The 20,895-nt window shown below is 37.1% G+C and overlaps 4 protein-coding genes across 4 annotated transcripts; 2 read left to right on the forward strand and 2 right to left on the reverse strand.

The window, feature by feature from the left end:
* The first annotated feature begins 1,884 nt into the window (after window positions 1–1,884).
* Window positions 1,885–5,994, forward strand: LOC125221706 (carboxypeptidase O). The gene is made up of 12 exons (XM_048123916.1): window positions 1,885–2,082; window positions 2,160–2,337; window positions 2,744–2,801; window positions 2,910–3,020; window positions 3,224–3,361; window positions 3,596–3,665; window positions 3,754–3,809; window positions 4,041–4,166; window positions 4,451–4,590; window positions 5,070–5,142; window positions 5,224–5,298; window positions 5,434–5,994. The coding sequence occupies exons 2-12, from the start codon at window positions 2,174–2,176 to the stop codon at window positions 5,743–5,745; spliced, it is 1,323 nt and encodes a 440-aa protein (XP_047979873.1). The 5' UTR covers window positions 1,885–2,082; window positions 2,160–2,173; the 3' UTR covers window positions 5,746–5,994.
* On the reverse strand, window positions 5,938–8,866 carry LOC125221705 (pentatricopeptide repeat-containing protein At5g42310, chloroplastic). The gene is given in 6 exon segments (XM_048123915.1): window positions 5,938–6,176; window positions 6,279–6,462; window positions 6,744–6,815; window positions 6,897–7,049; window positions 7,170–8,610; window positions 8,612–8,866. Coding segments are annotated over 5 exon segments (2,010 nt in total). The 5' UTR covers window positions 8,845–8,866; the 3' UTR covers window positions 5,938–6,176; window positions 6,279–6,351.
* Window positions 8,867–11,201: 2,335 nt separating this feature from the next.
* Window positions 11,202–17,396, forward strand: LOC125223574 (pre-rRNA-processing protein TSR1 homolog). The gene is made up of 21 exons (XM_048126778.1): window positions 11,202–11,522; window positions 11,602–11,678; window positions 11,802–11,879; window positions 11,961–12,092; window positions 12,363–12,413; window positions 12,523–12,666; window positions 12,762–12,884; window positions 12,995–13,072; window positions 13,632–13,727; window positions 13,805–13,921; window positions 14,446–14,529; window positions 14,737–14,835; window positions 14,954–15,151; window positions 15,395–15,470; window positions 15,617–15,720; window positions 15,803–16,059; window positions 16,154–16,240; window positions 16,349–16,579; window positions 16,715–16,793; window positions 16,889–16,952; window positions 17,032–17,396. The coding sequence occupies exons 1-21, from the start codon at window positions 11,432–11,434 to the stop codon at window positions 17,154–17,156; spliced, it is 2,391 nt and encodes a 796-aa protein (XP_047982735.1). The 5' UTR covers window positions 11,202–11,431; the 3' UTR covers window positions 17,157–17,396.
* A 388-nt stretch (window positions 17,397–17,784) lies between these two features.
* On the reverse strand, window positions 17,785–19,477 carry LOC125219083 (stemmadenine O-acetyltransferase-like). Its single transcript, XM_048120949.1, has one exon. It carries the CDS (start codon window positions 19,436–19,438, stop codon window positions 17,864–17,866), a length of 1,575 nt encoding a protein of 524 aa, XP_047976906.1. The 5' UTR covers window positions 19,439–19,477; the 3' UTR covers window positions 17,785–17,863.
* Window positions 19,478–20,895: the final 1,418 nt, after the last annotated feature.

Consider the following 20,895-nt stretch of genomic DNA (forward strand, 5'->3'; position numbering starts at 1 on the left):
TTTAGAAGCAGTTACCCCTAATATTAAACTATTCTTAAATTAATTTTCATATTTGTGCCAAAGTTTGTGGCACAGTACAATTTAAATTTTTTTAAATCGACAACATCTTTAATAGTAGAATGTACTTGCAAAAGTGCATTAAGTGGTTGACATAAGTGTATGAGTTCAGGTACCGGTATTGGCCCGCATGTCCAGACGCAGGTTGGCAGATTTAAAGTTTCGTATATTTGGGATTGGGATGAAGTCTACAAGTCCAAGTGAGGTCCACGTGTTTGTGTCCTAGTATGGTTTCCACAAAAAACGTCCTCATATGCGTTCGAAGATGCAAGCCACATAAGTCTACTTAATTTTGAACACTAAAACAATGTTGTTGTAATTTAAGGATGTGCGGGCGCCCAATTGTCTTGCTAGATAAACGATACTCTCTTTATTCCTCGTTAGTAAAGTTATATTTCTTGTTGGGATATTCCAACATAATTAAGTCATTTATATTTTGGCGAAAAGATAATTTTTATCATTTATTTTCTTTTTTACTTTATTTTACCAATTGACATATTAAGCCTCTATTTTTGTAATATTAGTGAAAAAAAGAACATCCATCAATAAGAAACGAAGGAAATTATATACCATGTGTAATTTAGATAATTTTAATTTTATTAACTTATTCGTGAGGAGGATATCATAAAAGTTAAAACATCAAAATCTAGATTAAAAATTAATACGTACAAGTAGAAAATGCTAAAATTTTATTCTTTTACAAACAAATACTAATTCATAAAGTACATCATTTTCTAGAGTTCAAATTCAATATGTATCATATATTTATTCTAAATTCTTTTTATCCAAATCGACATATTCTTAAAATCTTTGTATTAGCTCTAAAAACATCCGTTTCTAATGATAAGGGTTAATAAATAAGTAATAACTAAACTACTAATAATCCAATAGAGGAGTGATCAATTGCTAACTCATCATTTAATTGCTAACTACAACTAATTTAAAGCCATAGGATTTTAGAAAACGTGTGGTCTATAATTTGCCACATGTAATTTTCGTTTTTATTAATAAAATAAAAAAAGATAAAAAAAACGTCAAATTAGGGTTTTAGATGAAAATGTCAATATAGTGTTTCGGAAATATCAACACAATGCTTTGAGAATGTCAACACAATGCTTTGAGAATGTCAACACGATGCTTTAAGAATGTTAACACATTGCTTATATTGACATTCTACATGTATTATATCGACATATTTTATATAGTATGTTGATATTTCTGCTTTACGAAAAAATTGAAAAATTATCATTTTTTTAAAAAATTTTGACGTCGGAACATATGCATATATGATATCGTTGGAATCCTTATAAAATTATATTTAATTTGATATATGTTATATGAATTTAAAGTTTTGGAATTTCTTTTAAAAGTTAATTATAACTAAACATGTAGTTAATTGACATTAATACCCCTGTTGATATTTTATGGAATTAATTCTATGGCTTTATTGACCGTATTGATATTTCTTGGTTGATGATCTAGGTCCTTAATTTGAATATTTAATGACTATTATTTAGTTATAGTTAGCAATTAGGTATTTAGTTAGCAACATAACCCTACCCTAATCCAATATTTGCAGTATTTATACTCTCGTATGACGTATCAAAAAATTTTATTTTTCATCTGTGATGGGACCTGGGAACTTATTAAGTCACAAACGACATTTTGAATCATAACAATTTTTTATATAGTAGTAACTTGGATCGTACAATTTGAGCTGTGATATATTGATATTAATCCTAATTTAATACTAGTAGTTATTTTTATTTATAAGAAATCTCACTTTTTTAGCCTTAATCAGGAGAATTTAAAAGAGAAAAATGAAGCCGCGTTGTCTAGTCCGACCAGAGCCAATCATCAATCTCTTCTGCAAACTTACAACCGACCAATTCGAACATATTCCCCAAACCGTTAAACACTATCAAAAGTAAAAAGAGGAATTTCTCAAAGCGCAATCGCTGAATCACAGCCGTTCAAATCCAATCGACGGCGACCCGTCCTCCTCTAATCCGGCGACGACTCACAGCTGCGTACACATATTTTTTTTTACCGGAATGATGATATGAAATTTAAGCAGGATTTCTGCATTCTCGTCGTTTTAGATCGCCGGTTATAAATGGGAATTCGCCGTAGCCTGAATCCCCTCCCCAGTATCCTGATTTTGGCGTGTTTAGTGGTGGTGTTGACCGATCGATTTCCCTCCGCTCATGGAAAATCTGGAGGCAGTGCCACAAAGGATGCGGGTATCACCCCCATCAATCACGATCTTTACCATACTAGGTATTTTGTTGCGGTTTATTATTTCGAAGGATTTTAGTTCTGTGATTGGATCTATAGTTGTAATGCATTTTTCTTAGTTTTACTTTTGTGATTCGTGCGGCAGTGCGTGAGTTTGGATTGATCGTAGAAAAGAATTAAAGTTTTTGTTCAACTAATGTTGCTTTGACCGTTGATTAGCCTGGATTCGGTTTGCCTTGCTTGGACCTTTTGTAACTACTATTCATTTTTGTCCAGTTAATGATTATATGAATGATGTTATCGTGTATTAATGGGAATATGCATTGCCTTGAATAGCATAGATATCAATATGATATCGATATAGAGACTTAAGTTTTTAATTGAGAGGCCGAGAGCGTATACATAAATTATGCATCGTAATAAGGGGTACACTTTTCATTCTTTGCAGTGGAGCTCTACTGGAGGAAGTCGAATCATTGGTTCACCGCCACCCAGATAAACTCTCGGTGGGTATCATGTTCCTTATTTTATACTTGTACTATATTTCGATTGTGATGAGTACTCTGGACCTAAAAGTATGTGTTTATCTGTTAACAATTTGCTACTTGAAACAGATTGAGACACTGTCTGGTACGAATAAGGGATACAAGGCAGAGATCACTGTTGTTACTTATGACCGTGATAGGAAAGACAATGATGACAAAGCAAAGCTCAGGATTCTGCTTGTAAGTATTCTTCTCTTTATATCAATCATCTTCATTCCCAATGTTTTCTATTCTTTATTTCTTTCGGTCCTGTGGAGCAAGAGGAAGGTTCCAAACCCTGTCAGGTTATGATGTAATTTGACATTCTAGCAATTTGGATAGCGTGCCAAAGTTCTCAGGTTTGTTATTGCTGCTGTTTTGACAGATGATTCCTTGTCTTCCAGACTTTTGGACAGCATGGTAGGGAGCTTATTACGACTGAGCTAGCATTGCGGTTTCTCTCCATCCTGAGCGAAGAGGAGTTTTTACCCAACATCAACCGTTCTACTTTTAACAGGACACTTAGTAGGCTTGTCATAAAGGTAATTTCTTTGCATATTGTGGCATGCTTAGTTATTTTGTGTGTTGCATGTTTACACAGTAAATGTGGATGTAAGACACTATTCTTTTCATGCCCAAGACTGTGTACTGTCAATTCATTAGAATACTTAATGGTTTAAATGTATGATGATATAATAGTGATATGAAATGTTCAGTTTGCAAGATAGTTGTTTTAACTTAAGGGAGCTAATATTTATTGAGTTTCTTTCTGGTAGGTTGTTCCAATGGAAAATTTGAATGGCCGCAAACTTGTTGAAGATGGAGAGCTTTGTGAAAGAAGAAATGGTGACGCTTTATCTTTTGCTAGGTTCCATAAATTTCAAGATTGGTTCTAATAAAGTGAAAAATGCTGACCATTTGGGTATGATTGCAGGAAGAGGAGTTGATCTCAACCGTAATTGGGGTGTAGATTGGGGTAAAAAGGAGAAGGTATTCATTCATGCACTCTATCATGAGATAATTATGATTAGTTTGGAGCTCAACACTGTGATGCTTATCCTGTTTTTCAAAGATGTTTTCCATTCTCTCTTTCATCGATTTGCTAAAGAAATGGAGTGGTTTTACCAAAGTACACTAGTACATAAAATGCTACTGTAGTGATGTTTGGGTATTGTGCAGTGCATGCCATTATGTGCTAAGACATCTTGCTATTTGTCTCAGGACTATGATCCATATGAAGAGAATCCTGGGACAGGTCCTTTTAGTGAGCCTGAGACACAACTTATGCGAAAACTGTCTGTTTCATTTGAACCACACATTTGGGTTAATGTGCACTCTGGGATGGAGGTAAATTTGATGCATTGATCTTCTACTGCCATTTTTAATGAACTCACTAAATTTCTAGCTTCAGAATATGTGAAACTCAGTACATTTTAAAACCGTCATTGAGTTTATGTTGGGCTAAATATTACATGTAGCGTCTGACTTGTGTACATATCTGTCAAAGGTTTCATTAAAGCCATTATCTGCTTAGCAGTTTTAATATGTTTACGCATTCATATGAATGTTTCCAACTTTAAAGCTAACTCCAAATCTTTCTTAATGGGTATTTTCTATTGCTATCACTTTAGGCTTTGTTTATGCCATATGATCACAAAAATACGACGCCAGATGGGGTACCTTCACAGATAATGAAATCAATGCTTGAAGCGTTGAACCACATTCACCTCAAAGATAGTTGCTTAATAGGCTCTGGTGGAGCATCTGTTGGGTTAGTTACTACTTATACAATTTTTCTATTTCAATGTGATATGTTCTGAAGCTTTGTTATTTATTATCTTAAATGAACCATGCCTTTACAAAGCAACTTTATTTCATCTTCTATTCTTTCAACAGTTTGATGGAATGTTTAATTTTTAATTTTTAATTTTTTTTTTTTTTTTTTTTTGGGGGGGGGGTGGGGTTTATGCTCTATATATAGAAGCTTCAAACCATTAAACTCATATGGCTATTACTGAATCTGAAATTCTGAATGATGTATAAGTCAAGTAAGATGTCAGCAATTGGAAGCAAGCTTCTTATTCCCCTGTCAACTTCTGTCATAAACGTTTTTGTTTTGTACGTCTCTTTGCTGGTATCAACTGCTCTGTAGTTACTCCTTAATTCTTGCAGTCATAAGCTGTCATTTGTTGAAGCTGAGGCCTCTTATAGCATTTAGAACTCTTATGCTTAATGTGAATCTATCCATAGGTATCTTGCCCATGGCACAGCTACTGACTACATGTATGATGTTGCAAGGGTGCCCATGGCTTTTACTTTTGAGGTTCGTCCATGCCTTATTGTTAAGTGGAACTGGTCTTATGGTTTGTTTGGAACCTAAAATCTTCACATGCATAATTTGCAGATATTTGGAGATCTCAAAGCCTCCCAAAAAGACTGCTTCAAAATGTTCAATCCTATAGACATCATCTCCTTCAACGTATGTCAGTGATTAGTCCACTCAATGAAATCTCCCATAGATGATGGCATTTTCCACTACTCTTCTTTTCATAAAACTATGCTCACAAATGAATCGATTTACATAACTCAATATGGTGTTTCTTTTGAATGACAGAGAGTTCTCAACGACTGGTCAGCTGCATTCTTCCAGATGTTCACCATGGGTGTGCAGCAGATGGATGGACTACAATCTAAGGCAGTAGCGTCCAGTTTCGACCATTGGGTATCGATAGACGACTATCTTAACGGATATCTGATGCACAGGAAAAGCAGATATGGGAAGAAGATGGAGGTTCTTGAGCTAGGCCTGCGGGAAATAAGGACGTATTTCAGATTGTTCTTGCTATCTTCTGTCCTCCTGCTCTTCATGTTCTGCTCTAGAATTTCCAAGAGCACTCGCCCGCTTGTTTCTGCCATCTCACTCTAATTAAATTAGTTTTAAAATCCTTATTATTTTCCCCAATTTTTTGCTGTGGATGGAGAAGCAGTGATTGTTTGTCCACATGTATATTATAATTGCCTAGTGAGATATGTAATCTTGCTGAGGTATTTAAAGTTTTGCAGATTCCCATGTGTTTTGTAAGGTAAATTTTCTCAAGAAATTAGTCAATACTTCTCCTTGTCAAACTGAAGCATCAGCTATATATATTGAGTAAAGATTAGCATATACATTTCATATACTGTGCCACAATTGAATGCAATATGCATGAAGTAATTATTTACATTCATCACCAATTCCAAAAATCGTACAAGGAACAGGCAAATGGCAGCTTCACAGCACAGGGAGTCATTTGCTCTTAAGCATCAACCAATTTTGACTTGAAAAACACAGGATCCGTGTGGTAAAAGTGAACCGACCTGCACGAAATAGGAGTGAACCTATTGAGCATATATCACAACTTGAACAAACAGTCGGGAGTCGAGAACTCGCAGAAGTTGTAATGGAAGCAGGGTGGTTACCTCAAATTATCTGGTGAAATGAAGAGTGAATATAGACTCCAAGGCTTACTTCTCCCTGTGATGAACAAATCAACTACACATTAAGAGCTGACTTCATGTATCTTAGAGCTGATCTTAACATTGCTCTAGCTTTTCGGTCAGGAGTGCATCCAGAGAGAAGCATTTCCTCAAAAACTGCAGGAACCTGAAACCACAACTTCAATAAGTATGGAATACAATCTATGATCTTCTTCTATTTTCTTTATGTTTTCCTTTTTTTTGAGAAGGATGACATTGGTCACATTATACAACTTGTGTAGTATCCAGCTCAAATGTCAAATGTAGGATTAATCGTCTTCTCCCAAAATTATGCAGATAAAGAGATATATCTTCTGCACATATGTTTGTTGTGATAGCTTATGATTATGCATCAAACATTTGCTGTGTAGTGACAGTTAAAATTATTAAAAAGTAACAGTGAGGTACCTTTTCATACTTATCCACACGAACTAATGCTTTCATGAGCGTGGTGTAGGTAACAACGTCGGGTTTCAAGTTCTGCACACACAAATAATGCATGCGACTTAGCTTAGCAATATCAAGCCAAGAGCACCAAGTACTGATATAATTTCCACTCACATTATCTTTCATGTACTGCAACACAGAAAATGCTTCGGCATCTCTCCTGTCCTCCCCAAACGCATTAATCAACGAGTTTAGAGCCAAGATGCTAGGTTTCAAACCGTCGCTTCTCATGACCCTAAATGCATTCACAGCTTGCTCCGATAATCCCTAAAGGCATGTACACATGGTTCTCAGCCTTGACATATGTAATTTCTAATCACATACAAATACTAAGTTGACATATAATTTCTACTCAATGACAACATAGGTTTTGAGGATATGATATACCTTCTGTGCATAGGCATTGATGAGAGCATTGTACATTGTGGAGGAAGGTTTCAATCCAGCTGATTTCATAGCCTCCAAACACTCAATAGCATCATCAAATCGCCCCGATTGTCCATAAATATCAATGAGGGTGGTATAGGTGATAGCATTAGGCAACAGTCCTAGACTCTGCATCCTTCCCAACAAGCCATTCACATCATCCCACCTCTCTTGCGCCCCAAATGAATTAATCATGATATTATACGTAGTTGTGCAAGGCGAACACCCAGTTTCCTGCATCTCCTCAAACAGCTCCTCCGCTTTACCATGATGCCCTTGCTTACAATGGCAATCTATAAGCGTATTCCACGTCACTGTATCCGGTTCAATACCCTCCTCCTTCATCTTGCCAAAAGCCGCCATCATATGCTCGAGGCAGTTATACTTCCCAAACGTATCGATCATCACATTATAGAACTGTCTATCAGGACTCACCCCACAATTGCTCATCTCCTTGAGAACCTGAAATGACCTCTGCCACTCCCCCCGGTCCCTATAACTAGCCAAGATCCGACTAAACACATAAGAATTCGGCTTCACACCGTTCGCCTCCATCTCCTTCAACACGATCCTAGCACTCTCCCACCTCCCTGCATTCCCATAAGCATCGATGAGCAAGCTATACGTGTGCTCATCGGGCGAGACCTGACACCTCTCCATCTCCGACACCACACACTCCGCGTCCCTCAAGGCCCCCACCTTCACATAGCCTCTCAAGAGAGCATTATAAGCCCTCGTCCTCGGCCACAATCCACCCTCCTTCAACTCCTCAAAAACCGCCTCCGCCTCCTCCACCCGCCCCAAACCCCCCAACTCACTCACCACGGCCACCAACGTGCTCGTCTTCGGGCTCAGCCCGCTCCCCTGCATCACCCCCAAAAAATACAACGCCCTATCCACATCCCCAGCCTTGGCAAAAGCCGTAGCTACATCATTCAACAACTGGCCATCCAATTCAATCCTATCAGCATCCATTTCACCATACAACTTCTCCAAAATTGACACATCCACAATGTTATTCCTCATCAGAGCTTGAATAACCAGACTGTAATTAACATAATCAGATTGGTACCCGTCTCGCCGCATCCTCTCCATCAAATTTAGGGCTTTTTCAAGGTCGCCGTTCCTCGCGCACGCGCCGATCAGCGCGTTGTATGTCAGTGGCGTCAAGCTCCGGCGCTGGGAGAGGAGGAAGGCCTCGTAGAGCTTCTCGCTCCGGCCGAGCGCGTTGATTAAGATGGAATACAGAAGCTCGTAGCTGAAGCAGAGATTGTGGCGCTGGAGCCAGCTCACCAGAGCGTAAGCGGTGGGGAAATTGGAGGGGGAGGAGGAGAGGTTTTTGATGAGGGAGTGCCAGAGAGGTGCGGGGACGGCGGCGTAGGACTCGACGAGGTGGAGGGGGGGTGGGGGGGTCGGGGTGGTTGGAGAGGAAGGTGAGGAGAGGGGCGAAGTCGTAGTGAGGGTTTGGGAGGAGAGCGGCGTCGTAGAGGTCGTGGTCGTCGGGGGAGATTGGGGTGAGCTGCTGAGAGGCGGCGTGGAAGGGGTGGCGGTGGCGGAGGAGGGGGGGAGGGGGGAGGAAGTGGAGGGGAGGGAGGCGGAGGTGGAAGGGCGGGGGAGGGAGGAGGAGAGTGTTCATTGGGTTATCTTGTTGAGGTAACAGTTTATCGGTTTCTTCTCTTCACCATAGGAGTATTTCTTTTCTCCAAAAAAATAATCTTCCACAACAGATATTTTAACGCGGGGGATAAACGTCATCAATGTCGAATGCCGCCAAATTATGGTTTACAAAACTTGATTTAAGAAATTGTACATTTTTTTTTAAATTACCGAGTTTACATATATGTCACGAACAACGGTTGAATATTTGGTTTCCAGTTAGATTTTTTCCTTCAATTAAATTGAATCATAAAATTGAAACAAAATCGCATTAGTAAAGTTGAAATTCAAATTACGAAAATTAATTAGACCTGAAATGAAATTGCACTAATATATCTAAAAAACGGAAATTTAAACTGAATCAGAAAGTTGAGACAAATCGCATTATCCCAAAGTATTCGTAAAGTTGAAATTTAAATTACGAAACTAAATTAATCTCGAACTGAAATTGCACTAATATATCTAATAAACAAAAATTTAAAATCTGACTTTTTTTAGTACTATGAAATAAGTATAGCAAGTAGTACATTATTTATTTAACTAGTATCACCCCCGTACGTTGCACGACCTACTGAGATGTCAATTAAGTAAATGAAATAATAAAAGATAAAATTATATAAAGTTTATATATCACAAATAAAAATACAACTCACCTACTGAGATGTCAATTAAGTAAATGAAATAATAAAAAATAAAATTATATAAAGTTTATATATCGCAAATAAAAATAACTCATGAAGCGCTGCCCAACCAGCCTTCATCTATATGAAATAACCTTCATCTTCTCCACTCATCGTCTTCAACACTTTAATCGTCCTGTATTGACACCATTTTCTATCAAGACACTTTGTCCCCATTTGTAGGTATGAACTTCAAACAAAAATCAACTATAGACCCTATATTACAATTCTAATAAATATTTGCGTTCGTTAACAATGCAAACACAACTTTGTGTTTGCACTGTAAAAGTCGCAATTCGTAGGAGTTCATGACTATAAAATTTTACAAAATACTCATCGATTTCAAGACCAAATTCTGTCAGGTGAATGCTTCCATGATTTCAACTGATTGATGATGTCACAGTAGATTATAAATAACTGCGAAAGATGGATTCTATTTCCATGATTTCAACTTTCTTTCTTCAGTAAAATCACAAACAACAAATATTAGTAACATAATAATAATCATGCAAAAAAGTGCATAAAACAAATATTCAATAACACAATAGGAGAAGGTAGTGAATGTGTTGCGAGCTTGCGAATGACATATATTTATAGCAATCGATTTGAATTATATCTATTACTTCTCAATTGGTAACGACGCTAATATTAAATAGTGCTACTAACAAATCAATTACGAGGAAATTAAAAATAATTAGTATTAGTAATTAAATAAAAATGATATTGATTCATTCACTCTTTTAGCACCGTTCTATATAAATAAAATCGTGATTACAATACCCCTTACAAAAAAACCAAATAATTTTGTATAATAGTTAATCATTATTACAACTAATTATCACAATAAATTAAACTCCTCAATATTAAACATTTAACCCAAAACTCATGAATATTCAAAATATAGCCAAAACTCGCCTTTTATATATGTATAGATTTGCTTAAATTAATTCTCATTACATCCTTTATTTGGATTGATAAATCTAATTAAGATGCTCTTACGCCCTATCAAAAATCATTAAGTTATATAAAAAGATTAACACTCCATCAAAGTGTCTGACTCAAATTTAGATAAGATATTAGTCCGAAATAAATTTGTTATATACATAAATATTTTTTATTTTTAAGAGATGGATGTATAATATTTATATGTATTAATTTTGTTAGATGAAATGGCCAATGTGCTATTTTTCTTTCCTTAATAAATATTTATTTCATTTTATTTTTACTTTCGATTTCCAAATCTATTTAAAATTTGTTTATTTACTAAATTACATGCTAAAAATAGTAATTTTCAAAATCAGAAAAGTAAATATCCCTATATTTGCAATTAATATATTCTTCATCATCTGCTTTCGATGTAGTAATAAAGTTTCCTGGATGTCCTCCGCGAGAATTTTAGATATAATTTTTATTTGTTTATCGTCGCCGAAAGATAATTTGAGATGATTTTTTCAGTTTTATTAAGATTTAAAGTATACATTAAATGCAATCCTACGATTATATAATTTATTTTGTTTTGTATGAAATTATTGTTTAGTGGGCTTTTAAATAAACATTCCAAATCCAAATCACTTTGTTAGATTTGGGCCTGCGCCTTATTTAGGTATTTAGGGAATTATTTTTAAATAGTTTGCAGAAATTCGGTCCCTATTACTATTCAGCGAACCTAAAACCTCAAATCAGCCACAATTAAAAACCCACAACACAGCCGCCGTTTCTCAGCTCCGCCCTCCTCACCCGCCAACTCCGCTGTAGCCTGGTCGGTAAGTCCATCCGCCAAATCAACCGCTGTTCCTGCAACCTATATCATCAACTCAACCCAAAATCCGTTACCAATTGCAAACCCCTAATCGCGCAAGCGAGCAAGCTCAGAACAACGTTGTCAATATGGGAGGGTCTAGGCACCAGATGAATAAGTCACATAAAACTCGATTTGCTTCGAAATCATCGCGCAATGTTCATAAAATTTCTTCTCAAGGTTAAATTTTATTTTGATTCATATTGTATAAATTTGATTAAATGTGTTGCAATTTGAACTTCTGTTATTTTCTTATCAGATAAGCTGAAGGTGTCAAAATCTGATGGAGGTATTGGTAAAGGAGCAAAGGCCGCACGGCTGCAACGTAACAAAATGGTACATCTCTTTTATCTTCTTTTTTGTTTACGGGTTTTTGTTGTTGAATACATTGATAAATTATATCTAGTCCAATCAGAGTTGAAGCTTTTGGTTTTTAATTTGAACCATTGTGCACTACAGATGAGAGAGCAGAAGAGAGCTGCAGTTTTGAAGGAGAAGAGGGCATTGTCGGGGCCGTCAAGCCCCCCTCGTGTTATTGTAAGTGTGATTGCTGTTGTTGTTAAGCTGGAGATGGCTACTATTGTGTTTTTTTTTGTTGCTGATTTTTGAATATTTTAGGTGCTCTTTGGGCTTTCGGCTTGTGTAGACTTGAATGCCGTTGAAGAAGATATTCTATCACTGCTATCTGAAGAGGGACGTACCACTACTTTCCCAGCTGCTGCATCATCGGAGTACAAACTAAGAACCACAGTACGTTCATAATAACATCTGTTGCCTGTATATCCAATCTATGCATGGCTTCTGGAGTGATGTAGCTGCCTCGACAAAATTAGGATGTTACTATGCTTATAGTAATGGAACTTAATTCTTGAAATGCTTCTTTTTCCTGTTTATTTTTTTGTTTTAAATTTTATCGCATTATTCTGTTGTTTTGTTGTGGTTAAAGTGCTTTGTATATGGGTCTGTAGAGTCTCTTTGAAAAAAAGAAAAATGGTATTTAACTTATGTTTCGAATGATAGGTTTTAAAAGCTCCTCATGGTGATCTTGTTGCGTGCATGGAAATGGCAAAGGTACTATATTTGTTCTTCCATAATCAAATATTTGGCTGATCTTTGAGTTGCATGTGTCTTGCTATTAACGTATTTCCTTCTCATGTGCTTGGGAATATATATCTTGCAGGTTGCTGATTTGCTTGCCTTTGTGGCATCTCAAAACTCCTTACATGAAGCGGATGATACTGTTAGTTTCATCGATTCATTTGGCTCTCAGTGTCTTTCTGTGTTCAGAACACTTGGTCTACCAAGCACCACAGTGCTGATTCGTGTATGTAATATTTCCCATACTTCTTCTGTATGCATTCATTTCTCCCTCACATTTACTTTCAAAAACTTGAGCACATCCTCTGATTTTCACTTCAGGATCTACCTGAGGACTTGAAAAGAAGACATGAACTAAAGAAGATGTGCATGTCAGTGCTTGCTCCTGAATTTCCAGAAGATTGTAAGTTTTACCCCGCTGATAAAAAGGATGAACTGCATAAGGTGCGAAACCCTAAAATTCATCAGAAATTAGTTTATGGTTTCCTGTTGGTCCATTTTCTTTAGTTGGCTTCCACAGTTTTTATGAGTTCAAATTTCTTTCTTTGTTATAGTTTATGTGGCTTTTCAAGGAGCAAAGGCTCACAGCACCTCATTGGCGAAACCAACGTTCTTACCTTATGGCCCAGAAGGTATAACAAAATCAGCAATATTTATTCTGTTAGCATTCTGCACAGTTCAAGTTTTAGGTTACTTAGTGAGACAGATTTTATCACATTTATTGAAGCTATTGTATAATTTTTATCAGTCAGATAGCGGTAGCACAAAGCTCCTCATATCTTCATTGCAGTAACTGAATTTATCCCAATACATTCCTTTTTATAATCTATTTTATTGAATAATACAAAGAGAAAAGTTCCTTTTACTATCACTAAGATAGAAAAGGTCCCTTGTATCATCATTAGTGTAACTGGATATGGGTAAAATAGCTTTTCTGAACTGATAGTTTGCTGCTTAAAAAATACGAAGATAAAATACAAAGATGAAAGGATTCCACTACCCACTTAAGACTTTTTTTATAATGTTCCCCCTATTCGGAGAGTTGACATGAAACTTAACTGATGTGCCCAGTAAGATAAGAGTCACATATTGCATGTTCAACTGTAGGCCACATTATGATAGTGAATTGGCTTCAATTTACGGGATCACGTGCTCTGACCGTCTGACACATCAACTATCAACATGCAACAGGTTGAAACGGAAACTGATGATACCAGTAGTCCTGGAAAATGCACACTTGTCCTTACTGGTTATATACGTGCACACAGCCTCTCAGTTAATCAACTGGTGATATATTCTGCCTCTGTCATTATTTTGCTTGAAATCATGAATGCATATGCTCTGTCTGAATTTTTTAAGATCAGGTTCACGTTGCTGGAGCAGGGGATTTCCCACTGTCTAAGATTGAACTTCTTAAGGATCCATGTCCCTTGAATCTAAGGAAAGGAGCAGACCTCATGGATTCTGAGAATGATATCCAGGTTTGTTATCATTCCAGTGAAGTAGATATTCTTTTCTGCTAGTGATGGTTTGGATTCGCTCTTACAAATTAAATTGTCCAATTTTGCATTGTATTTTGGATATTTTGATTGTCTGAAGGATGCCTATGTAATACTGTTACTTATGTCTATAGGTGGGAAATGCATGTTTTTCATTATACACACCATAACAAAATTTTATGGGGCTGATATTGAAGCCTCTTTCATTCTCTTGTTACTTATACAAGACAAATAAATAACAAGAAGGGGGAAAAGTTCAGAATTTTTTTGTTTTACTTGTAGCAGAAAATGTTCCTAAAATGAAAATATGCAGGTGATGCCCTGCCAATTTTTTCAGTCTCAAGATACAACTTGATAACTTTTCACTAATTGATATTCAATATCCAACAGTCTCCTGTATAGGTGTTTGATGCTTCTTTATTAAGAACTCACCTTTGGCCTCTTGTATTCATTCTACTATTTGGCCTCTTGTATTCATTCTACTATTTGTTGTTTTCAATTTGCAGGTGCTGTCATGCCTTACCGCTGATCCAATGAAACAAGAGCCTTTAGTTGTTGAAAATGCTCCCGATATATTGGCAGGAGAACAGGTACACACTGTTTTTGGTGCTTCATAAGTTTTCAGCTTCTGGATAGTTTATCTGGTTTTCTCACCTCTATTCTAGTTAATGATTATGTGGTACATGGAAATTGTCTACTCTTTGTAATTCCTGTTCCTGCTTCTTCCATTTTTTGAATCTTCTTTAGCTCGTATCTTCTTACAGTTTGTTCTAAGGCTTTTGTTTGTTTCAATTCAGACATGGCCTACAGAGGCAGAAATGGCTGAAGCAGAAAGAAATTACAAGGAAAAGAAGATGAAAAAGAAGAGGCTTCCTAAGGGCATCTCTGAATACCAGGTTGGAAATTGCCTCATTATCTTAAGTCAATTTCGCTTAGTTTGTATCTAGTTATTTGTCATGCCATACAATTTTACATAAATTAGTGCAATGTATATTGATTTGGAACATTTTTCAGGCCGCATGGATTGTGGATGATTCAGATGCTGATTATTCTGATAGTGAAGGTGACGATGATGGTATGGTAGTGGACGATGGTGAGAATGGGTTTCCTGGCCAGAAGCTTCAGAACGATTTAGAGTTTGACGAAGATCAGGCTTCACTAAATCTGCGAGATTCTGATGACGAAACCGATACAGAGTCTGTAATGATGATGGTAGGTATATCTAGTAACCGGTAGATTATTTCAGTAGCTTCCACTTTTGGATGCTGAAATCTTCTTATATTAAATAAAAAATAACTAAAAATTAATTCATTTACATTACCTTCTCATTAGAATTAGTTTGCTTTCCCAAATCTTCTTTCCCAAATCTTTCTTGGAGCCATTTTCAGCACAGGGTACAAAGACTTCACTTATTATACTCGGCCTGTATTTATTCATCTTCTTTGTCCTATACAGGATGGTGACAACTTAACTAATGAGCAGATTGCTGAGCAGATTCGAAAAATCAAAGAAGAACATGCAGAAGATGAGGGTATATTCCTAAGTATTTAATGTTTATTATGTTGGCTTCTTGTAAGTTATCAGTGTGATTAAGCATGTCCAGTTTCTAAAAGATGTAGCAGTAATAAGGAAGAAACTATAAGACTAACTTCGTAAATTTGCATCTGTTCCTTCCAGAATTTCCTGATGAAGTAGATACACCCATAGATGTTCCAGCCCGGAAAAGATTTGCTAAATACAGAGGTGTAAAATCATTCAGAACTTCAACATGGGATCCTAAAGTATGTTTTTGCTTTCGATGGATTCAATCGATTTGAATTGTTGTCTCCGGTCATAATGTTGACCAAATTCATGTTTTGGCAGGAATCTTTGCCTCCTGAGTATTCTAGGATTTTTGCATTTGATAATTTCACGAGAACACAAAAGCATGTTCTGGCAAAAGCTCTTGATATGTTGCAAGAGGCTGATGAGTGTATACCTGTTGGCTCGTATGCAAGGCTTTATATCAAGGATGTTAGTGCTGGTATTGCATCCAAGTTATGCACACTGTCTAAAAGATTGCCAGTAGTAGCTTCTGGTCTCTTACAGCATGAGTCCAAAATCTCTGTGCTACATTTCAGGTTACCTTCCTCTTATTGAGTTCTCTTTCATATTTATAATATGCATTAATGATATTTATATTATTTGACAATATTCAACTTGTCCTGTCTCTAGTATTAAGAAGCATGATTCATATGAGGCTCCTATCAAAGCAAAAGAAGAACTCCTATTTCATGTGGGATTCCGCCAGTTTACATCTAGGTATTTTTCTTTCCTATATTTGCCTCAGGAGTCGGCAACAAGAGAGAGATATTTGCTAACTGATCATTGCTCTTGAAACCACTTTTGCCTTCTGCCTTGACAATACAGGCCAATATTCTCTTCAGATAGTATCAATGCTAGTAAACACAAAATGGAGAGGTTTCTTCATCCAGGAACATTTTCAGTAGCTTCGATATATGCTCCGATATGCTTTCATTCTCTTCCTCTGGTCGCTTTAAAGAGCCAAGGAGAAGACACCTATCCTGCAGTAGCTGCAGTTGGTTCTTTGAGAAGTGTTGACCCTGATCGGATCATACTCAAGAAAATAATTTTAACGGGGTAAGTGACACATGCCTCCGCATCATGCTCTTGAAATTTGCACTGCTTATGTGAACTGTATTCTGTTCATTGCAACTTGTACACCAAAAGAAACTTGGACATGGCACCTAACATATTAGAATGAATCTTGTGCAGTTATCCACAACGTGTATCTAAATCAAAAGCAACTGTGAGATACATGTTCCACAATCCGGAGGATGTAAGATGGTTCAAGGTAATGTGATCAATATCTGTATGTTCAACTTTTGGCACTCTATTCACAGAAATGTCGGTCTCAGCGTATTAATTTCTCGTGTTTGTTCATTGCAGCCCGTTGAAGTTTGGTCAAAATGTGGCCGTCGTGGTCGCATTAGAGAACCAGTAGGAACACACGGTAAGTCCACCACTGAACTATGTCTCTGGCTAGATGGTTCAGTTTAGCAGACAATCACCTGTCTTCTCGTTTGATTCAGGGGCAATGAAGTGCATCCTTAATGGCGTCATTCAGCAGCACGACACGGTTTGCATGAGCTTGTTCAAGCGCAGTTATCCCAAGTGGCCTCAACAATGGTTTCCATTAAACTCTGGATCAGATTAAGCTTTGGCTGAGTTCAAATATGTCTCCATCGACTGAAGCAACAATTTTGGATTGTATATTTGTTTGTGAGAATGAGCCCCTATTTATATTCTTGCTTTTTCGTGTTTTCAATCATCATCACTCGCTTATGTATCTTAAATTGACTACAGTTCGTTGCTTTGACGAGCTGTTTTTTTTTTTGTGTGCTATAAGGCCTTATTTATTGACGAATAGAATTTATAATATTAATATATTTCCATATATGTTACACCCGATCTTTTATTGTTATTTTCATTTACTATTAATCAACTCTAGGTAGAATATTTGTTGAAATATTGTTCGTCCATAAGTTTCAATTAATAAAGTGTCATAATAAGTTCTTCAACTGGTATCCTTCATATTCTTATGAGATTGAATTGTGAATAAGTTAATATACTGAACTAATGTACATAAAACATTAATCTACACAGTTTATATGTACCAAGAATATAATTAGGGGAATATTGAAATATTCATTTCAAAATAATTTTTCATTTGATAAAGCTTCATTAAAATTGGGGTATAAGACTGCATATTTTCTCTTTAACACATTTTTATTTAAGAAGTTTCATTCCCACAAAAGAGATAAGTTGGAAGTTGAAACCCGATGGACCATTCCCAAAATTAAAATTAAACAAAACACTCTAGCCAACATACAACATACTCCAACACAAAATGATTGAAATGTATCAAGATTTCACCATCCCATTACTTAGAACCGATGTTTGGATGATCTCCAATGGACTAGGATCAATCAAAGCATGATCACCAACCTCCTCAATTTTATCAAGCTTCTTCAATGGACTAGGATCAATTAAAGCATGATCACCAACCTCCTTAATTTTATCAAACTTCTCCAAGGGACTAGGATCAATCAAAGCAAAATCAGCAACCTCCTTAATTTTATCAAACTCCTCAAAACAACGTTGTTCAAGAGTCAACCACGCTTCTACTCCATCCCCTTCCCTTGTGTCGATCAACCAAAGCACATTGATAAAAGGCCACTCCACATCACTCCCGCCGTCGCACTTCGTAACCCAAACCGGCCGACCCCACCCAAAATCCACGTCGTAAATCCCAAAATTGCACCAACTCGAGATAGCCAGATAATCGGCCTTCTCGGGAAAGGCGCTCAAGGAATCCTCGAGATTCGTGCAATAGCCTGCAAACCCCACATCGCCCTTCATTCTTTCCACAAACTCAACATCCACTTTAACTATGGCTTCTCTCACTTTGGAGAAAAGGGCTTTCAAATCCCTATCGGCTTCCCCGTTCTCGCTAGACGCCGGCACGAGCCACACGTGGTTGCCGAAGCTGTTCTCCGATAGCGGCGGCTCCGACTTCCGCCGCATGTTGACGCCGTGCGTCACCAGCGACACGCCCCCGCCACCAGCGGAGGCGGTCATGAAGCATTTCCACAGGAATGCCGAGACCGTCTCGACGCGCGTCGGCCGCGACGTCCCTTGCTCGGAAAGACGTGCACGGAGCCGTGATATCGACTCCGCGTCGAACACGTAGCGGCGCATCGTGGTCTTTCCGAAGCCGAAGTACCGCTTCATGGCGGAGAAGAGATGCTCTTCCCGTCTCATGCTCTCATTGTGCGGGAAGAGCAACTGTGCCGCATAGTCTGGCGGCGCCAGGGCAGCAACAGGAACAGGGGCCAGGCCAGCAATTGTCGCCCTGGCCCAGGATTTTACAAACGAGCCGATGGCGACGCCGTCAGCGACCTTGTGAAGGATGAGTACGCCGACGGCGACGCCGCCACAGGCGAAGTGGCTGAGCTGGGCCATGGCAACGGGTGACCCGGGCCCCGGCTCGGCCCAGGTGAGCGGGGTGGGGATGTGGCAGCGGGAAGCAGCGGCGTCGGGGTTTCGGAGGAAAGTGGAGAGGCTATAGGCGAATTTCGCAACGACGAAGGCGATGCCCTCGTCGTTGCAGTCGACGGAGAGGGAGTCTTTGAGTCTCCCTGCTAAGGGGTAGAAGTGAGACAGAGTTGTGGAGAGAGATTGCTGCAGTTGGGGTGTAATTTGAGAGAGGTTTTGAGGGTTGGGAAAGTAGAAAACAAGAGGAACGTAGATAGGAGGAACGATTTGGTCGAGTAAGGAAAGGTTGTATGTCTTTTTGTGATTGGGTGTTGGTGAAGAAGGTTTGATGAATTCTTTCGAGATTATTTCAGCCTCCATTTTCATTGTTTTGTTGTCGTTGGGAGATGGTGAAGAAGGTTTGATGGATTCTTTCGAGATTGTTTCGGATTCCATTTTCATTTTGTATGGATTGGAGAAAGGAGATGGTAATGTGGATTTGCGGAGTTTGAAATATTAGTCTTTGATTGGTCTCTATATATATACGTGCTTCTCTAACTTTTGGATGTCTACCATGACCCAAAAAGTCGTCACTTCATCCATGACTAATGCTTTCATTTTAGTCTTTACATAAAATTAGTTTTTTTTTTTCATTTTGATAAGTTTAGTTTTCCCCTCTAATTAATAAGTCGAGTCCCATTTCTAATAAACTTCGATATTTTTTTTCTATATCACTCATTTTCGCATTATAATTACTATATTAGATACTACTAATCCGTGTTAATTAGACACGAAAATATAGAGAAAACATGGTTTGACGACTATTTTGAGATATCAATATTAATCTATATACTCTATACCCAATGGTTACCAATAAAAAGATATTGGTAGTGGCTCAATTAATTTTATAATTTTCTAAGCTTTGATAAGGGAAAACTATATTTTTGATAATCTTATGAGTTTATATTAATATTGTGATTTGAGTTTATGGATTTCATGTTGTCGTCATAAAATATTCGTCGTCACTCATCAACTAACACTAGTTGAGTCACGATATCACCATTCACGGGAAATAAGATAAGTTTCAAGAAAAATAAAGAGTTTCGCTTCTAACTTTATTGCAACCGAAAATAAACCAACTATACTTCAAAGTAACTAAAGTTATCCGATAAAATAATCAAAATTTTCAATCTTACTCGAACTTATATTAGTTTTAAATAATTCATGATCGTCCTCAATTTTTTTAGTTTTATCACAGACAGAAACGGAGATATTTAAAATTTTGCGGACTTTGTAATTCTAAAAATCAAGTAGAAAATTGGAACTTTGATAGTACAAAAAAGGCGACAAATCAAGAAAATAAATCCTCTGCGGTTGGTGGCATTACTGATAGTGTCTACTGATCCCACTATAATTAACAAAGTCATTGAAAAAGTCTCCACTTAATGCTAAATAAGTCCAAGTTAAATCAATGAAAGGATAAAAAAAAAGCAACAATATTTTTTTTAGGATTTTGTGCTTTTAGTAATAATTAAAGGTTGTTATATAATTAGACCAAAGGAAAAATAGACGAATTTTTTTGAAGTTTTGAGTTGTTTGAAATTATTTCAAAACAAAAAAATAGTGAAAATATGTCTGATATGGCACGGCAGTCGAGGAATCATACAATGGACGTCACCAACGATGAGTTAAATTATGTCGTTTATTTATAAAGAAAATGGCACCGTTTCATTGAAAAATATCAAACAATAAGTTATACGTAAGTGATATTTTTATTTCACATGTGATAGTAAAGAACAAATTCATACTTCAAGATTTTTCTGATTAATTTTTAAAATTTTGTAGGACAAATCAAAATTTATCTAAACTTTATGGTTTTCTTCCTACTGCCTACCTAATCTAAACACATTATTGAAGGA

The sequence above is a fragment of the Salvia hispanica genome, chromosome 4 (genome assembly GCF_023119035.1).
Source record: "Salvia hispanica cultivar TCC Black 2014 chromosome 4, UniMelb_Shisp_WGS_1.0, whole genome shotgun sequence".
NCBI lineage: Eukaryota > Viridiplantae > Streptophyta > Magnoliopsida > Lamiales > Lamiaceae > Salvia > Salvia hispanica.